We start from the raw sequence: 14,871 nt of genomic DNA on the forward strand, positions 1-14,871 counted from the left end.
ACAAAAGCTGCAGCTTAAAAGGGTATCTCAATTGAAATATTGAAATGCCGTGTAGCTATCACTCCGGAAAAAGAACATCTAATTAGCTTTTCCAAATCTCCCTTCGAAACGCCGGGAAAACAAGAAAACGTCACCATTTGCATTTGTATACTGGTACAGTTTTACTTATTTCCATTATGTTCTTTGTTTCAGGTCTCGCTGAAGCAATACTTAAAAACCAAGGAGGCAACCCATTAATTATTTAAGGACACGTTTCTGCAGGTCCTTAAGCCGACCGACCAATGTAATATTATGTAAGCAAAGTGAAATCAATCTGCCATGCTTATTAAATGAAAATAAATATTTGACAATACACTACTCTGAAAAACATCAGGTCTGGAGTCAAGAAAAATAGAGTCCGCTTGTGTCTTAAAGTTTGGTCTTTGAGCAAACGTGTCTAATTAGCTGACATTGTTCTTCACATTTTTCTTGACTCCTTAACACCCAAGCTAGTATATGTCCGAACTGAACGGCTTAAATCCGCATTTGATAATGGCGAAAAGATGAAACGTCATGTTATAGCGTTTATTTTTCTTTTAAAATATTTTTTTAATATCTTCTTTAATCTAATGATAAAAGCTGTCGATTTAGGATTAGCTAGGATTGGAATTCGTTTTTCCCCACAGAAAGAACATTTGTATAAAATCATGTTTATACAGTCTTTAGTAGACGGCTGATGGTAGCAGGGAGGTCGAACCATCATACATTTACGACTTCTACATGATTTAGAACTTCTTATTCTGTCCTTTGTTTCAGATAATTGTTTGAGATTGTAATGTGCGCACTTCAAGATTGCTTCTTTCTGTCAAGAACCTATTTATTGGATATTTACTTAAGTCAATTGAAATTAGTTCAAAGGGAGGACATAGTCACCGGGCCTTTTCTGGGCATTCATTTAGCATTCTCCCACTGTAAAACGATGAAATAACAGAAAAATAAAGTCTCGACAACCGTTGAGGTTACGAACTTAAAATACCGAGTCTATAGTCATGTCTTGATTGTTTTCCAATCTGGTTTTCTATTCAACTGTGGTTAGGAATCCTTATTACTATATGGCTAGCGCCCGAACTGTCAAGAAGAACCAGATCCGGCACTGTGATTGGCTACCCGAGCCAGTAAGATGGGTCTATCTTGCCCTGCTATTCGCTCGCTCCCACAAAAATAGGTTTCTTTATGCCAGATAATCATTCCTTTATTGACTAAGTTTGCTTGGTCAAGATGGCTGGATGTTTTCTCCTTGCGTGTTTATGGAAAACAGAAAAATGGCAAAAATCAGAACTTAGCCGATATCTAGCCTTATTGCACGACTTAGTCAGTTCAGAGGGCGAGTAACTAAAATCAACCTATCACATTGCTCTGTTGCCAGTTCCAGTCACAAGTATTGAACCGGGTATTTTCCGAATGATCGCACTCGGTTTCTTGGACTAGCTTTCCGTAGTTTAAAGGCTTACTTTTGTAAAAGAATAACTTGTACGGAAAAGGTTCAATTCCTTTCTCTTCCAACTTCATTTCCTTGTCTTTTTCAACTGTTAGAAGAGTAAGAAGTAAGTAATCGCTTAGTCAGCCCTCCATTAGAATTGCACGCTTGAAGCGTACGGTATCTCTCCAGTCCGTGCTCACAGTCATGTAATAAGTCTCTTACTTAGTACCAAGATTTCTTCGTGCCGTAGGAGAGGATATCGATCCTGAGTCTTTTTTGTACGGACCTCGCTGCGCTTAGTCCGTTCTGTCTTGACCTTGGGTCTGTTATTGTACCAGTACGGCCCTCGTACTTGTGCAAATATATTGTGCATATATATATCTATATCTTGAGCTCAAGCTTGGGAACCCATGTAATGGACCATTTGTCAGGGTTGCGGTACACGCTAATTTCCATCACTTTCTCGAGTCGTTTTCACGTAAAATATACGACGAATACATAACGAAAAAGGTGTGAAAGTTGAAACCTTCAGCTTACTTTGAACCGCGTAACTGACGACATGAAAAACAATCCAAATGGTGAAAATTGATCAAACTTTAAAGGGAATCTTGAGTGAAAAACTGTTTTTAAAGCTTCAAGGCTTACTCCATTTTAATTTGAAAACAAGATAGATTGGTTACAACCAAACAGCTAGGGTTGACCAATTTCAGGTTCAGACGCAATTTATTCCTCCTCAAATTTATTGCGAACTGACTCACCCACTTGTCATGTTTTTTGTGTTACGTCATTGACTATTACTAAAACAGGCCCAAAGTAATCAGACTATACTACTGTGCTTTCCCCACATGCAATCAGCATTGCAAATACTGAGGGGTCCTTTTTGCTCGCGAAGACTAACAACCCCAAGCTTAACAAATCCGCGTGGAAAAAGCAACAGAGGAATCAACAGTAATCGTATGTGATAGCCTTCTAGGGCCTTTTCGTGACGGTGTGAATCGCAAGGAAACAACTGGCAGGAAAATGGAAGCTTTAAGACCCCGAACGACAGTTAGGTACCAGCGAGAAACTGCGGAAAGAAAGACAGCGGAGGACCTTGCTTGCTACTCTACTTGCCACTAGGCATAATGCGCAGTAAGCAAGCAACAAGGGCTAATGCGAGGGTCTCAATTTGTGGGGGGCGGGGGGAGGGGGATCCCCGTCCATTTAACGGTTGACCGTTAAAAATACACCGTGCATAAAAATTAGGCCTTTGTCTTCAACTATGTGTCTAATTAGTGTAGTCACATAACATTATCACCGCCGGACGTATCAATCGCCTGCTCCCGAGACTAGAAGTTAAAGGCTTGCACATAAATGTATTTTTGTGACATATTAAAACGTTCATTTATAAATAGCATAACTTGACCCCGCTTAAGGCAATCATTTAACTCTTAATCATGGATATCTGAGACATTTAACGGCAAATATTGGCTCGCTCATTTGACGGTTGACAGTAAGAATTTTTGACCGCTTTTTTGGCCATTTGACGGTTGACAGTTAACCCCTTCGAGACCCTCCAATGCTGGAAACGTAACCTTTCCAAATTCGCCTCGTCCTTTGACCAAGGTTGCCAATACTCGAGTTATTAGCGAAAATTGGGCAAAGCTGTCTTTCTACCACGTTCTCGAGAATCTATTTTCGCGACTTCACCTGACGGAAAAAGTGGGATTAAATGTCATGTAAATGTCGCCAAATTCCAATCACCTCTTATAAAATCCCCCATCCATGGTCCACAATACAGCGTTCAAACGAAAAAGCATCATCATTTGGAACAATTTGCACTTGGAAGGCCCATAAAAAACGATGCTTTTTTCCTTCCTTTTAATCGGCCGAGAGCCCAAAACGTGACCTGCTAAAAACTGCCTCCAAATAATGGTCTGCTCATGCGTTATACTGTCTAAATGTGTTTCGCTGCAAATACTATTCTGCTCATGTGCAATTGTAACTACCCTCTCGAGGGAAAAATGGCAGATGACTTCCCTGAACCGTCAGGGTGATTTAGATATGAGAAAAGAACATCTCTCCTATGTTTTCTATCTTCACGGGTACTGGGCGATTTCAACAGTATGTTTTTCCAATTTCGAAAATTAGTGCTCGCTAAAGAAGTGAGGATAAGGTAAAGCATTTGTCTTACAGTATAAACACGGCTGTTTTCCGCATTTGTGTTTTTTTTTATCCCTTTGTTAAATTAGGCTTTCAAGTTTTTCGAAACCCTTTCTTAAGAGTGAGCTACATGTTAACTGAGATAACATGAAATATATGATTGTAAAAATCGTAACTAAATATAATCTTTATCGAGCAAATTGCAATGTCACAAAAATACTGTACAGATAGCAAATTTGTGATAAATATTCAACGACAGCGTCCATTTACACGTCATCAGAAAACTGGTCCTCTACTGATTTATAAAACACCAAATACGACCGCATGACTATCTCCCCTGGATCCCGTGTAGGGTGGGGATCGGAGCCATTGAACCAACCAAAGTACTTGACTTTATTAAAGTAACCTCCAACATGAATCTGTTTTGTGATGTCCACTACCCACGGCACTACATCCATTCCACAGCACCAGCCGTCCCTACCGTACAGCCAGGTACCGTGTTCATTTGGAATGGCACCATCGCTGACGCGATTAGCACAGCCCATGGCTGTAGCAGCGTTTTTAAACACTCGAACATTTGAATGGCCGTTTACAATAAAGTGGTGTGACGTGACACAGAATTCGGCGCAACCGTTATTGTCACTGCCGTGACCGGTGATGGTGGCTACAAGTTTAACTTGCGATGTCTTTGACGGGATTGTAATTCTGCGCGTGTGATATTTCTTGTTGTAGTTCTTGTCGAATTTACCACCTGTATATAACTTGATAATCCTGTAAGGAACATTGTACTGATCTTCACGTCTCCCACTGTATGTATTTGTTGAAACTGAAACAAAACAAGGAAATTAATCTATTTGCGTCCCCTGCACCACCAGAGTGTCTATTAATGTGATTTACTGAGGAGAAAAACACTCATGGAAGTTATTGACCAGTCATTTCTTGTGGTTCTCTTAACTGTGCTGTACAAGGTGGTTGTAACTTACAAGTTAGTGTATTAAAGCTGAGTGTGTGACCATTCAAAACTTTGGTGTGGTACTAAGTGTTATGTTTAACAAGGTTGTTCAAGGTTGTTATAAGTTCCAACTTTCCGTGAAAGAAGCCCTACCAAATGACTATTTCAAAACCTATTGGACCCTTTAGTGTAGTATTTTCATCAGGCAGTGAAAGTTCCAAAATTTAAGGTGGCTCAGAACCCCCTCCACTTTTTTTAAAGCTTCTTATCATACTAATTACAATCCCAAAATAAAACACGAGAGTCGCCGAGTTCGTTTTGAAAGCTTAAGTGTAAGAATATGGAAAGACCTAGAGAAGTGTGGTCAGTCCCATTAGATCTCGCGGGACTCCGAGTGCGAAGCGGATCTATCCTTAATCAATTTTTACTGCTTTTAATGATCATATTTTCTTATACATATTACTTGTGACTACATTGTCAATTCTTATATTTTAATATTAGCTAGTTCTTAATCTTGATTTATTTAAATTTATATACCTTCATAAGGCTCTTATAATTTTTTTCTGTTTTTTTTTTCGTGACGTACCTGTAAACTAGCTTATTAGCTAAGCGTACCGACCACGTTAAATATATTGATTGATTGATTGACTGACTGATTGATTGATTGATTGATTGATTGATTGATTGATTGATTGATTGATTGATTGATAGTCACAGGTTTTACTGTAATAAACTGTATGTGGAATGAAAATTTGAGTTTTTACTATTTTATTGTACCTACATTTAATATGATCAGAAAGCCTGATATCAAGGGAAGGTTTCCACGGCATCTCCCAGAAAGGATGCTTCATTTGTAAAGTACAGGAATCAGATGTAAAGAGAGGTAGCAGCGGTGTAATGTTTGTCAACCAGCGTCCCACTGCCCTGCACAATACAGACAGGAAAAACACAAATTGAAATTACTACTCACCACAAGCACTTCACAATTGTCACACAAGAAACATGTCAATATTCAGGGTACTTCTTGGATTCCCAATAGCATAGGATAGCCCACCAGGAAGGGTGGGGGGGGGGGGGGGGTTCCTGCCATATGAAAAGGTTGGGGATGCTTGTCTTCTCAGGGGTGTAAATCAAGCATTTTGGTGTAACTTAGGGTGTACAGGATGAACCAAGTGAACACTATATTTAGATGTCAAAGTATCTCTTAGGGTACACTCACTTTAGGTGGTATATTTCAGAGGTCAAATAAAGCTCTAGCCACACCCAGATCGGTCTCCTTTGAGGATGTAATTCAAATTTTCTAAAGAGCACCCCCATTTGCATTGGAAAAGACTCCCTGCTTATGCAGGGAGCCTCAGTTGCAAGCTAGTTCCAGCCCAGTACCAAGAATATGGAAATGGCCTATTCACCTCCTATATGGTGTTATCCATCTGCCCAACTCCTCCCCACAGAGTGGACTTTGTTTGTTGCAACAGACAGTCAAGTGGACAATATGATCCCAGTGGGGACAGGAATAGTCACTTTTACCGGGGCAGTGTAAGGACATGTCCAGCTCTACATTCCTGTACAGCTGCAACTCTGCAAAAAAAGAAAGAAAAGGCTTAATTAAGTTAATATCTTCACCACTTCTTACATGGGATAGTAGCGGAGCTCTTGTGCGCCAAAGGCATGTGAGCAGAGCCTCATATTTTAGAAAATTTGGTAACCCATCGTTCTAAAAAATTTGGGTTGTCATGTGGCTGTCCGTATATGTCTATACGTCCCTCTGTACAGGCCAATCCCTATACCTAACAGAGAAATACCATAAGTACATCTCTGATATTGGACATCCATTTATGGTCAATTGACAGCTGTCAAAACAAGGTATCTGCTGACCAGTATCAGGTGACTGCTGACTGGGTACTGGGTTTCAACTAGATCACAGGCTCAAGTCAGGTTATTACTCTGAGGGAGTAATGCAGAGACAAAATTTCAGCGCAAATTAACCTCTGGCACATTGCTGACTTTTCTTCCAACATATTCCTTGCACAATCGTCTCTTGGAAAGTCTCTTACATATTGTGTACATAATTTCTACAATCTTGGTTATGCTTATTGGGTATAGTTTGTTAAAATTTAAGTGGAAAAAATAGTGAAACCACATGTTGAACAATTACATGCTCGCAATTGATAAAACAAACCCTCTTTTTCCTTTGTGGATAATTATTGCAATCAGGAGTTCCGCTTAAGGCCTGGCTAAATCTATATATTATATGTCCTCACGAAAATGCTACCACAGTGTACATTGCCTCTTGGTTCAGTCGATAAAGCAAAACAGAAGTCATCAGTATGATCAATCCTGATGATGCTCCACTGTCTACAGCTGGCCAAGTGGCCCATAACACCACAAGCTAAGCTAAGTTAAGCTACTAGGAGTAATGTTACATCCATCTAGATAGTCCTTACAGGATTACTCCTTCCCCACAAGCATTAAATTCCAAAGTACCCATTTATACAAATTGGTTGAGACAGGCGAGTAAAGACTGTTGTCCAGGAACACAGCACAGTGACCCTAGCCAGAGCTCAAACCGAGATTAGGGGGTCCAGTGCACTAACCATTTGGCCATCACACCTCTTGAGTCATTTGTATGATTTAATTCAAATAAATCACATCACTTGTCTTGACTCAAGTTTCCATCCCAGCTTTCAGAGAGCCATGTACTGACCTTCAAGTGGTGGAAGGCGAACAGTTTTCACTGCACCAGTCTCCCCTTTCATCAGAGTGTGGTTAAACACATGAATTATTCTTGCACTGCCAGTCAAGTTGTGTATTAGATCTGTTTTGTAGTTAAACCTAAGAACACAAAACATGAATTTAAATGCACAATGTGGACAAGAAAGTGGAGGTGTAGTGATTGCCAGGCCTGTCAGAAGACGTTCTTAATAATAATGAAGTATATCGTTTGTCTCATGAAGTAGTCTCTTGAGATGTAGATTGCTACATTCTGAGCGCTGACTGTTATTCTTCATCAAGTAATGACGTCAACTGAATACACATTACCATCTGTGATTGGTGCATTTTATTTGCCTTCAATTTAATTGGTGTTTTCACAACAAAGAGGACGTTCTTATAAATATGATGGTGGACCCTTGGCAATGGGACAACAAATGAATGGTCCCTGAATGTTACATTATTGTGTTCTCTTTTAAGCAAGTTTATAAAACAAGCCAAGGGTGAGGTACATGATGGATAGAACAGGTTCGGCAATCCCTCCCAGCCTCCAAAAGGGACATGAACACACCTTCAAGTAGTGGAAGGAAGGCAGTTCTCACTGTACCAATGAGAAAAAAATGACTACAACCAACACTTCCCACAGTTTACCAATAGGTGCAGTTCTTAGATTTTTTTGTAAGAATGCTGATAAAGTAATGCACCTATTCCTGGCAAACAAATATGCATTTTACATGTGAAAGTAACTTTGCAAAAGTTTAACACAAACTGTCCGGTAGACATAAAGGAAAAAAATATTTTCATGGTAACAAAGCAATATATTTAAACTGGGTCATTATTGTATTTTCTTTTTCAGCAAATGCAGAAAATTAGCTCATGAGTAGACAGTCTTTTCAGTCTATTTGCAAACTTTGAAGTACATAGGGAACCAATCAGAGTGTTCTGTATCACTAAGGAACAGTTTGCCATTTCATTTCTCATTTTCCTTTTTAAAGCACCACAGGAAGCAAGTGGATCAGCAGTATAGAAATGCTCTTATTATTATCATAATGAAGTCACATTTTTGTGATGAAATACAAAACTGAAGGAAAACTCACCACTTTGCCTCATAGGCCATGAACTTCATTGAAGGGAATAGAAATAGGCCTACTTCTGCTAGTTTTCCCTGACCATCGATACCAAGAAAATAATTTTCCTGAGGAGTAAACTGGTAGGAAACATACAGCTTCATTCTAGCACTCAACAAGTGTTTGATGTGCATGCCATCTTTGTGTGAAATCACTGATGCTGATATGTGAAGAGGTGTGAAGCAATGATGACTGTCACAAGTCAGTTCCTTGATAGGCTCACCTTCCTCAGAATATATAATAACTGCATAAATTCCTGCCTTGCTCATATGTTTGATCTGTTCAGAGAAAAGTAGAATTTTATAAATACAACTGTACATGGCCAGGTAAATCTTTTGGTAGGGGTGTGCCACCGCAACACTGAAACCCTTACCCTATATTAGACCATGATCAGCTTGATTTTACAGCCCTATTCTGGACAAGGCACCAAAAAGCCCCTACCCTATCCCAGACTAGCTAATTTCCATGTAGAAACTTTATCACAATCATAGTCCAACACATGCTAACTGAACTAATATCTTACAAAGTCACTTACAAGTCTCAATTTCTAGCCTGCAAACAGGCTCCCAGTGAGGGCGGAAAAAAATCCAGCAAGCAAAACGAGCCATTAAGTATGAAAAAAAATTCCGCGAGTAAAGTGAGTAGGAGCAGGAGAGCCTGTACACATTGTTTTTGATTCGCTGTTCCACTCATTGGTGATTACCCTGTTACAAATCAGTCAAGAAGGTAATTATACCTGTCAAAACTGATGCTTTTTCCCCGCACTGATGTATCGGCTTTTGATAACATTCTACTGCACGTGGGTTTTGCAGAACGGGAAAATGCAAAGCGAACGGGAGCGTATTTGCCGTTTCTACAAAAAGTCATTAAATTTGCCTGAAGGAATAAGAGTGCCAGTGGTTTTTGTTTTTAATGGTTTAAAAACAGTGTAAAATGGGGATGACAAGCTTACACAACTCCGGCGATTCATTTTTACATTTGCCGTTGTCTGTTCGGTCTCTTGACTTTTTTTTTTGCTTCACACGTGTTTATGAAGGGCACTTAATGTTGAGTTATACGGAAAAATTTTAAGAAGAGTTGAGCTGTTAGACCGTGCTATGGAAAATTCTGAGAGGCCATAGGTCTGCATGGTTTCTGCTGTTATCTGCATGTTGCTTCGCCAAGTTTGACTCCTTTGTAATTTCCAATGTGTTTATGTATTGTTTAGGCTCATTTCTAATGCAAGGTACATGATGTTTTCAAGTCTCCAAGTATTTGCTTTCGAGGGACAAAATGTGAAATTTACAGTGAACATGTTACTTACTTGCATTCTATATTATGAAGCTGAGCCCAGCTGTTTGATTAGAACTGTTGCAAGTACAGTATGTTCATTCTTATCACGGATATCACATTTGTCCTTGCACGTTTTTCTTCAGCGACGCTGTAGCTTTACTTCAAGAAAGGTATACATTTATCTAGAGACATTCTTATGTTTCTTGCATCTATCTGATTGAGCTTATGTTTCTCAAACTCGATGTATACTAGGTTTATTCCTCCTTTTGGTTGTTCTGGCACCACATGATGAATATGTATCTTGCATGTATCTACACATGACACATGACACATGACACATGACATGACACATGTGCAAGTCTGTTGACTGTTTTGCGTGTTGTATAATATATACCATTGTTTGGCTTAGTTCAGGCAAGACATGATGGTTTCGATCCTCCATGTGGATCTCATCAGTTGCTGGCATTTCTAAAATACTCTGTACATCTGTAGTTGCTAGCGCAACTCGTACACATGTGAGAATGTAAGACATTCTGCGGCTTGGCACAAGCTTCTCTTGGTGTGTACACCCTTGTGATGGATCAAGATTTACAAGCCGTTGTCAAGATCTGCCAAATATTTATCTCAAAGCTGTCAACAGTAATCGATTCAACCAATCAGATCTTGATACCAGGAGCTGGTATCATGGAACGGCACAGCATCAATAGAATGTCTCCAGGCTCCCAAGTGCTCCCCATCATCACCATTCTGCTCTCGACTCTCCCGCTCACCTTAGACCACACTTGGCTAGCTCGCACTAGACCCATAAACCCAACTGGGAGCCTGTCTGCAGGCTACTCAATTTCTATTATAGAACCCTGGGTAAAGAGCCTTGTTGTAGACTAAATTATTTATCCACTGGCCACTTTCTCAGTAAATTTTACCTTAACCAAAACTGTCTGATTCCCAGTGTGATCTGCCTGAAAACCATACCCTTTACAGCAGCACATACCCATATAGTATAAGAGTATCCCCACCCCCACCCTCAGGCAGGCCATGCAAACACCTTATTCTGAAATCCAACAGACAAATATGCCAGTACTGGTTATTAGATTGCTGCAGCTTGCATGTTCATCATAATCCAGTTACCTTGGTAAAGAAAGAACAGTCTCCACCAGGAGACACCAGTGCAATGCGTCCTTCACTGGCTTTTCTCTTGTGTGAGTTTTCTGTCTTCTTATCACCATTACTCTGACTGCTTTTTTCCCACTCTGATTTCAATTCACAAGCATTTCCATAGTAAACAATTTGAAAGTGAGTATGTTTGCGAACCAGACCATGTGGTGATGGCAGCCAGTCGTATCTTGCATCCAGTCTCGGAGCTACTAGCATCACTTCACCTGAAAAAGAAAATACCATACGTGTAGGTTATCAAACCTCTGTAATACTGCTGACTTCACTCAAATTTATTATACCTAGCTACTGATGAACTCTGCTCAATGGCCAATCCTGGTTATTGAAAGTGGCTTAATGCCAGGACCATTCAAACAGGATAAAGTTTCTTATCCCTACCTGGATATCACATATCCCTATTGTGACACTCCAGATTTAACAGTATCACCACAGGTTTGCAATGATATAATTAATGTGTTAATTATTTACATTGTAAGACATTTATATTGTTATCTTAATAAAGATCAGGTAGCATGGTTCGGCTTGGCATGGCTCCCAGCAGTGTGTGAGAAACATTACTTTTGTATGACAGCTCTCCATCTGCTTTAGGAGGAGTTATGTCCTGTACATTGTAATAGTGTGTAATGCATACTGTTACCCAGTGTGAATACAGCATTAATTATGAAATGAAAAATTTGAATTTTGCTTTGGTAGTCTATTGCTTCCAAGGTTTTCATATTGTTGTCGTTGTTTTTTTGTACTTTGTTCTACTTAGAGGGCAATGCCTCACATGACATACAAATTAAATAAATGCATTCAAATTTTTACTGAGGCTGAGTCCTCACTATGTTGGAGGAATTTGAAATTGCTTTTTCACTCTGAAAACGCATCAAATGTTTTCTGTCCACAGTCTACGTCGGAGATATTTGGAAACGCAACAATCACCAGTCATTTTGGATTTGTACTCAAATAAAACTTGGGCAGCGAAATATCATGATTACAGCAACCTGATGATTTTCTGTCTACACTAAAACACAAAAGCTGGCATTTTAAAATTCGTCAAAAGCTCCATTTTCATGGTAGATTAGAGTGGACAGTAGGCCTAACTAGAGAAATAAAGCTCTGTTTTTAAATTCATCTGGGGTAGTGTGGGCAGGGCCTGACACAATTGCTCAAGTTTGCCTGTTATTAGCTATGGCCCTGTGTAGTACCTTCTGTTGACTTGACTACGACTTGAGCTAGTGCACAACCTGAACCAAAGCAAGGCCAGTGCATTAATGAATATGGAATCCAGTTCCCAAAATCATACAATGGCAAGCTGACAAAATGAAGCCTGTCCTTCCATAACTCAACCCAACTCTTGCATTTATTTTTAGTTCTTCTTGTACGATGTTTCCTAAGTTGTGACAGTTTATAAAAGGGTTCTCTTTCCAAATACCCAATATGGTTTGAGTTATTGTGATATCCACTGTTTGTGTAGTATTGCAGGCAAGTTCTTTTTAAATTCTGTTGTAGCAGGAAACTTGACTTCCTAAAAAAGCAATGGTTAAAAAGAAATATACTATTATTAATATCTGTAAAGGAGGATAGAGTGGTTTTACTTAACCTGTACATTAGATAGTGGAACATGCCACAACTTCGTATTAGTTCCTACTATACCCCTATACATAGTTAGTAATTCTTTTGTTTTCTAGTCTTTGTTTTTGTATAACACGCACTAATACTAATTAGCAGACAACATTACACACTAACTAGTAGTTTCTGTTTCTGTAGCAAATTTATGATAGTTCACTGTACAAGGCTAAAGAACACTGAGGACTTTCTAAACTGCAAAACTCAGGAATGGATCCACTGAAACGTCAATCTTTAGTAAACCCCAACAGTGAATAAGCATTCAGTAATTTTGATTGATTACACGTACATCATGACATTGTTTTTAAGCTTCAAAATAATCCAAATTACAATGCATATATCCATTTCACAAGTCCAGTGCAATATTTGTGTCTAATCCGTAAGATCAGACACAAATATTGTATACATGTATTTGTATCATCCAACATGTTGTTAAGCTTAACAGTCAATTCTCTCAAAGTGCACAGCACTCTGACCACTGTAAGGCAGACATTTGGACCTTAAAACAGGTATGACTGTCTGTCCTGTCTTACTCATCCTGGCTGATTTCACCCATTCCTCTGTAGTCAAACTTTCTTTTACATGGACAGCTTAGTCTAAACTGGACAGCTAGAGTAATCTGGACACCTTAGTCAGAGAGTCCACTGTATAACCATGTAGTTTAAACAAAAAATGGTAAATTGCAGTCAGGGATGGACAATAGTCATATTCATCTGTCATGCATTTGTCTTATTACATAGCAGTTGTCTGTTACATTAGGCTTGCATACTCACACACAAAATTATAAAGAAGCCATTGTCAGTCAGCCCTTTTAAAACTGATGCAGGCCAAAGTTCTTTGGCAAAGACATCTTACCAGTACTCAGTTGTTTGAAACATTGTCTTTAATATTAGCACAAATCACTGTCAAATACAATTTTAGATGTATATTGCCATATACTAGCTGACAATTTGTTGAATAATAAAACAACAATTATTGTCTTCAGCAGGATAATTAATTACCCAGCTCTCAGGCCCTGCTCAAGCTTCTGCAAAATCACCTGATTGGTAAAGGTAAAGAATCCGATCCCACTAATGCACCGGCCAACATGTCGGTCGACACACTACCAACACAATACCGATGCGTTGGCTGATACACTACCGACACATCGGCCATCAGCATTGCAATAGTTAAATAAGGCCCAAATAAGTCACCACCACCACTGATGCAGTGGCCAACATGTCAGCCAACAGTCAGTCGACAGTTGGCTGACTGTCGGTCAACTGTCGGCCACCAACACATTGGTCAACAATGCATGGGATTCAGAGTAATGGTGATAAGATTGGATTCTTTACCGTTACCGCCTGATTATAGCTAACAAGGCTGGTGACCTTGGTGGTTTAAGTACCGGTATCTAGCCATTGTTCTATGCAATTTTCCAAGACTGTTGTGTTACACTCAAGGTTGCACAGTGGCATTTATCTCAGTGTTCCCATTGACAGTCTTGGAAAACAAAACTGTGTTATTGCATAGTGCATGGACACTACCACAGGGAATACAATTATTGCCTAACTAAACAAAGTAAATACCATGAACTGTCATCATCACCATCAGAATTTACGAACATTGTCATTGGTCCTCATTGCACAGAGGTGCAAAGGCCGCAAGAAAATTGAGTCTTCTATTTTGATCGTACTCGGTGGACATAAGGCATTCCATAGTTGTTAGGGTTCAACATTGACACCCCCCCGCTTCTAAAGAGTACTTAAGCTCTCCCGGGAACCACGATCGAACTGACCTCTTTGTACAACTGTAGCGAAATAGCCAGACACCTAGTCACTCACCTCTTAAAATAATTCTCAATAGCTTCATAAAGACGTTTTCTCAACCATAACACTTCCCCCATGGAATTAGAATCGGACGATGACATAAACACATAGTGTGTGTTCCTCGGTGAAAGCTCAATGAACTCCTGGAGCGAGGTGTCACTGGTCCACAACGCCTCCAAGAAAGCCGAGCGTCTTGTGAACAGATGAAATATGACAGGGTGTCTTGGCGTTTTAGAACTTGTATTACTTTTCTTGTAAACAATCCTGCCATTTAACGTTTGCAGAGCAAACGATGGTGCAAAATCTCCCGGTTGCAGGTTGGGAAGTTGACATTCCGTGACAGCGAAATGAACTACGAAGAAGAACAATAATCTCTTCGCAAAATCAAACCACATATTAATCTGAGTTGTACAGTGATTTCAAAATTTGATAAGAGAGATGATTTCCTCCAGCAATGGGAGGAATTTTGCATACGATTTAAAGAGGAGCACATTTTTAGAAGCATTATTCCATGTCCAGGGTGACGAAGAAGATCGAGAAGGGGCGTGATATGATACCCCTTGTGTCAATAGTATGTGTTGAGAAACTCGACAACGATCAAACTAGTTGAAACTTGAT

At 39.5% G+C, this 14,871-nt stretch overlaps 1 protein-coding gene across 1 annotated transcript; it reads right to left on the reverse strand.

Annotated features, from left to right (window-relative positions):
- Positions 1-1,667: 1,667 nt before the first annotated feature.
- LOC145486406 (uncharacterized) lies at positions 1,668-14,793 on the reverse strand. The gene is made up of 8 exons (XM_081465061.1): positions 14,269-14,793; positions 12,025-12,344; positions 10,790-11,040; positions 8,360-8,667; positions 7,258-7,385; positions 5,963-6,131; positions 5,335-5,477; positions 1,668-4,427 (listed from the first exon to the last, which is right to left on the reverse strand). The coding sequence occupies exons 1-8, from the start codon at positions 14,646-14,648 to the stop codon at positions 3,868-3,870; spliced, it is 2,259 nt and encodes a 752-aa protein (XP_081321187.1). The 5' UTR covers positions 14,649-14,793; the 3' UTR covers positions 1,668-3,867.
- Positions 14,794-14,871: the final 78 nt, after the last annotated feature.

This window comes from Orbicella franksi, chromosome 5, assembly GCF_964199315.1.
Source record: "Orbicella franksi chromosome 5, jaOrbFran1.1, whole genome shotgun sequence".
In the NCBI taxonomy this organism is placed as follows: domain Eukaryota; kingdom Metazoa; phylum Cnidaria; class Anthozoa; order Scleractinia; family Merulinidae; genus Orbicella; species Orbicella franksi.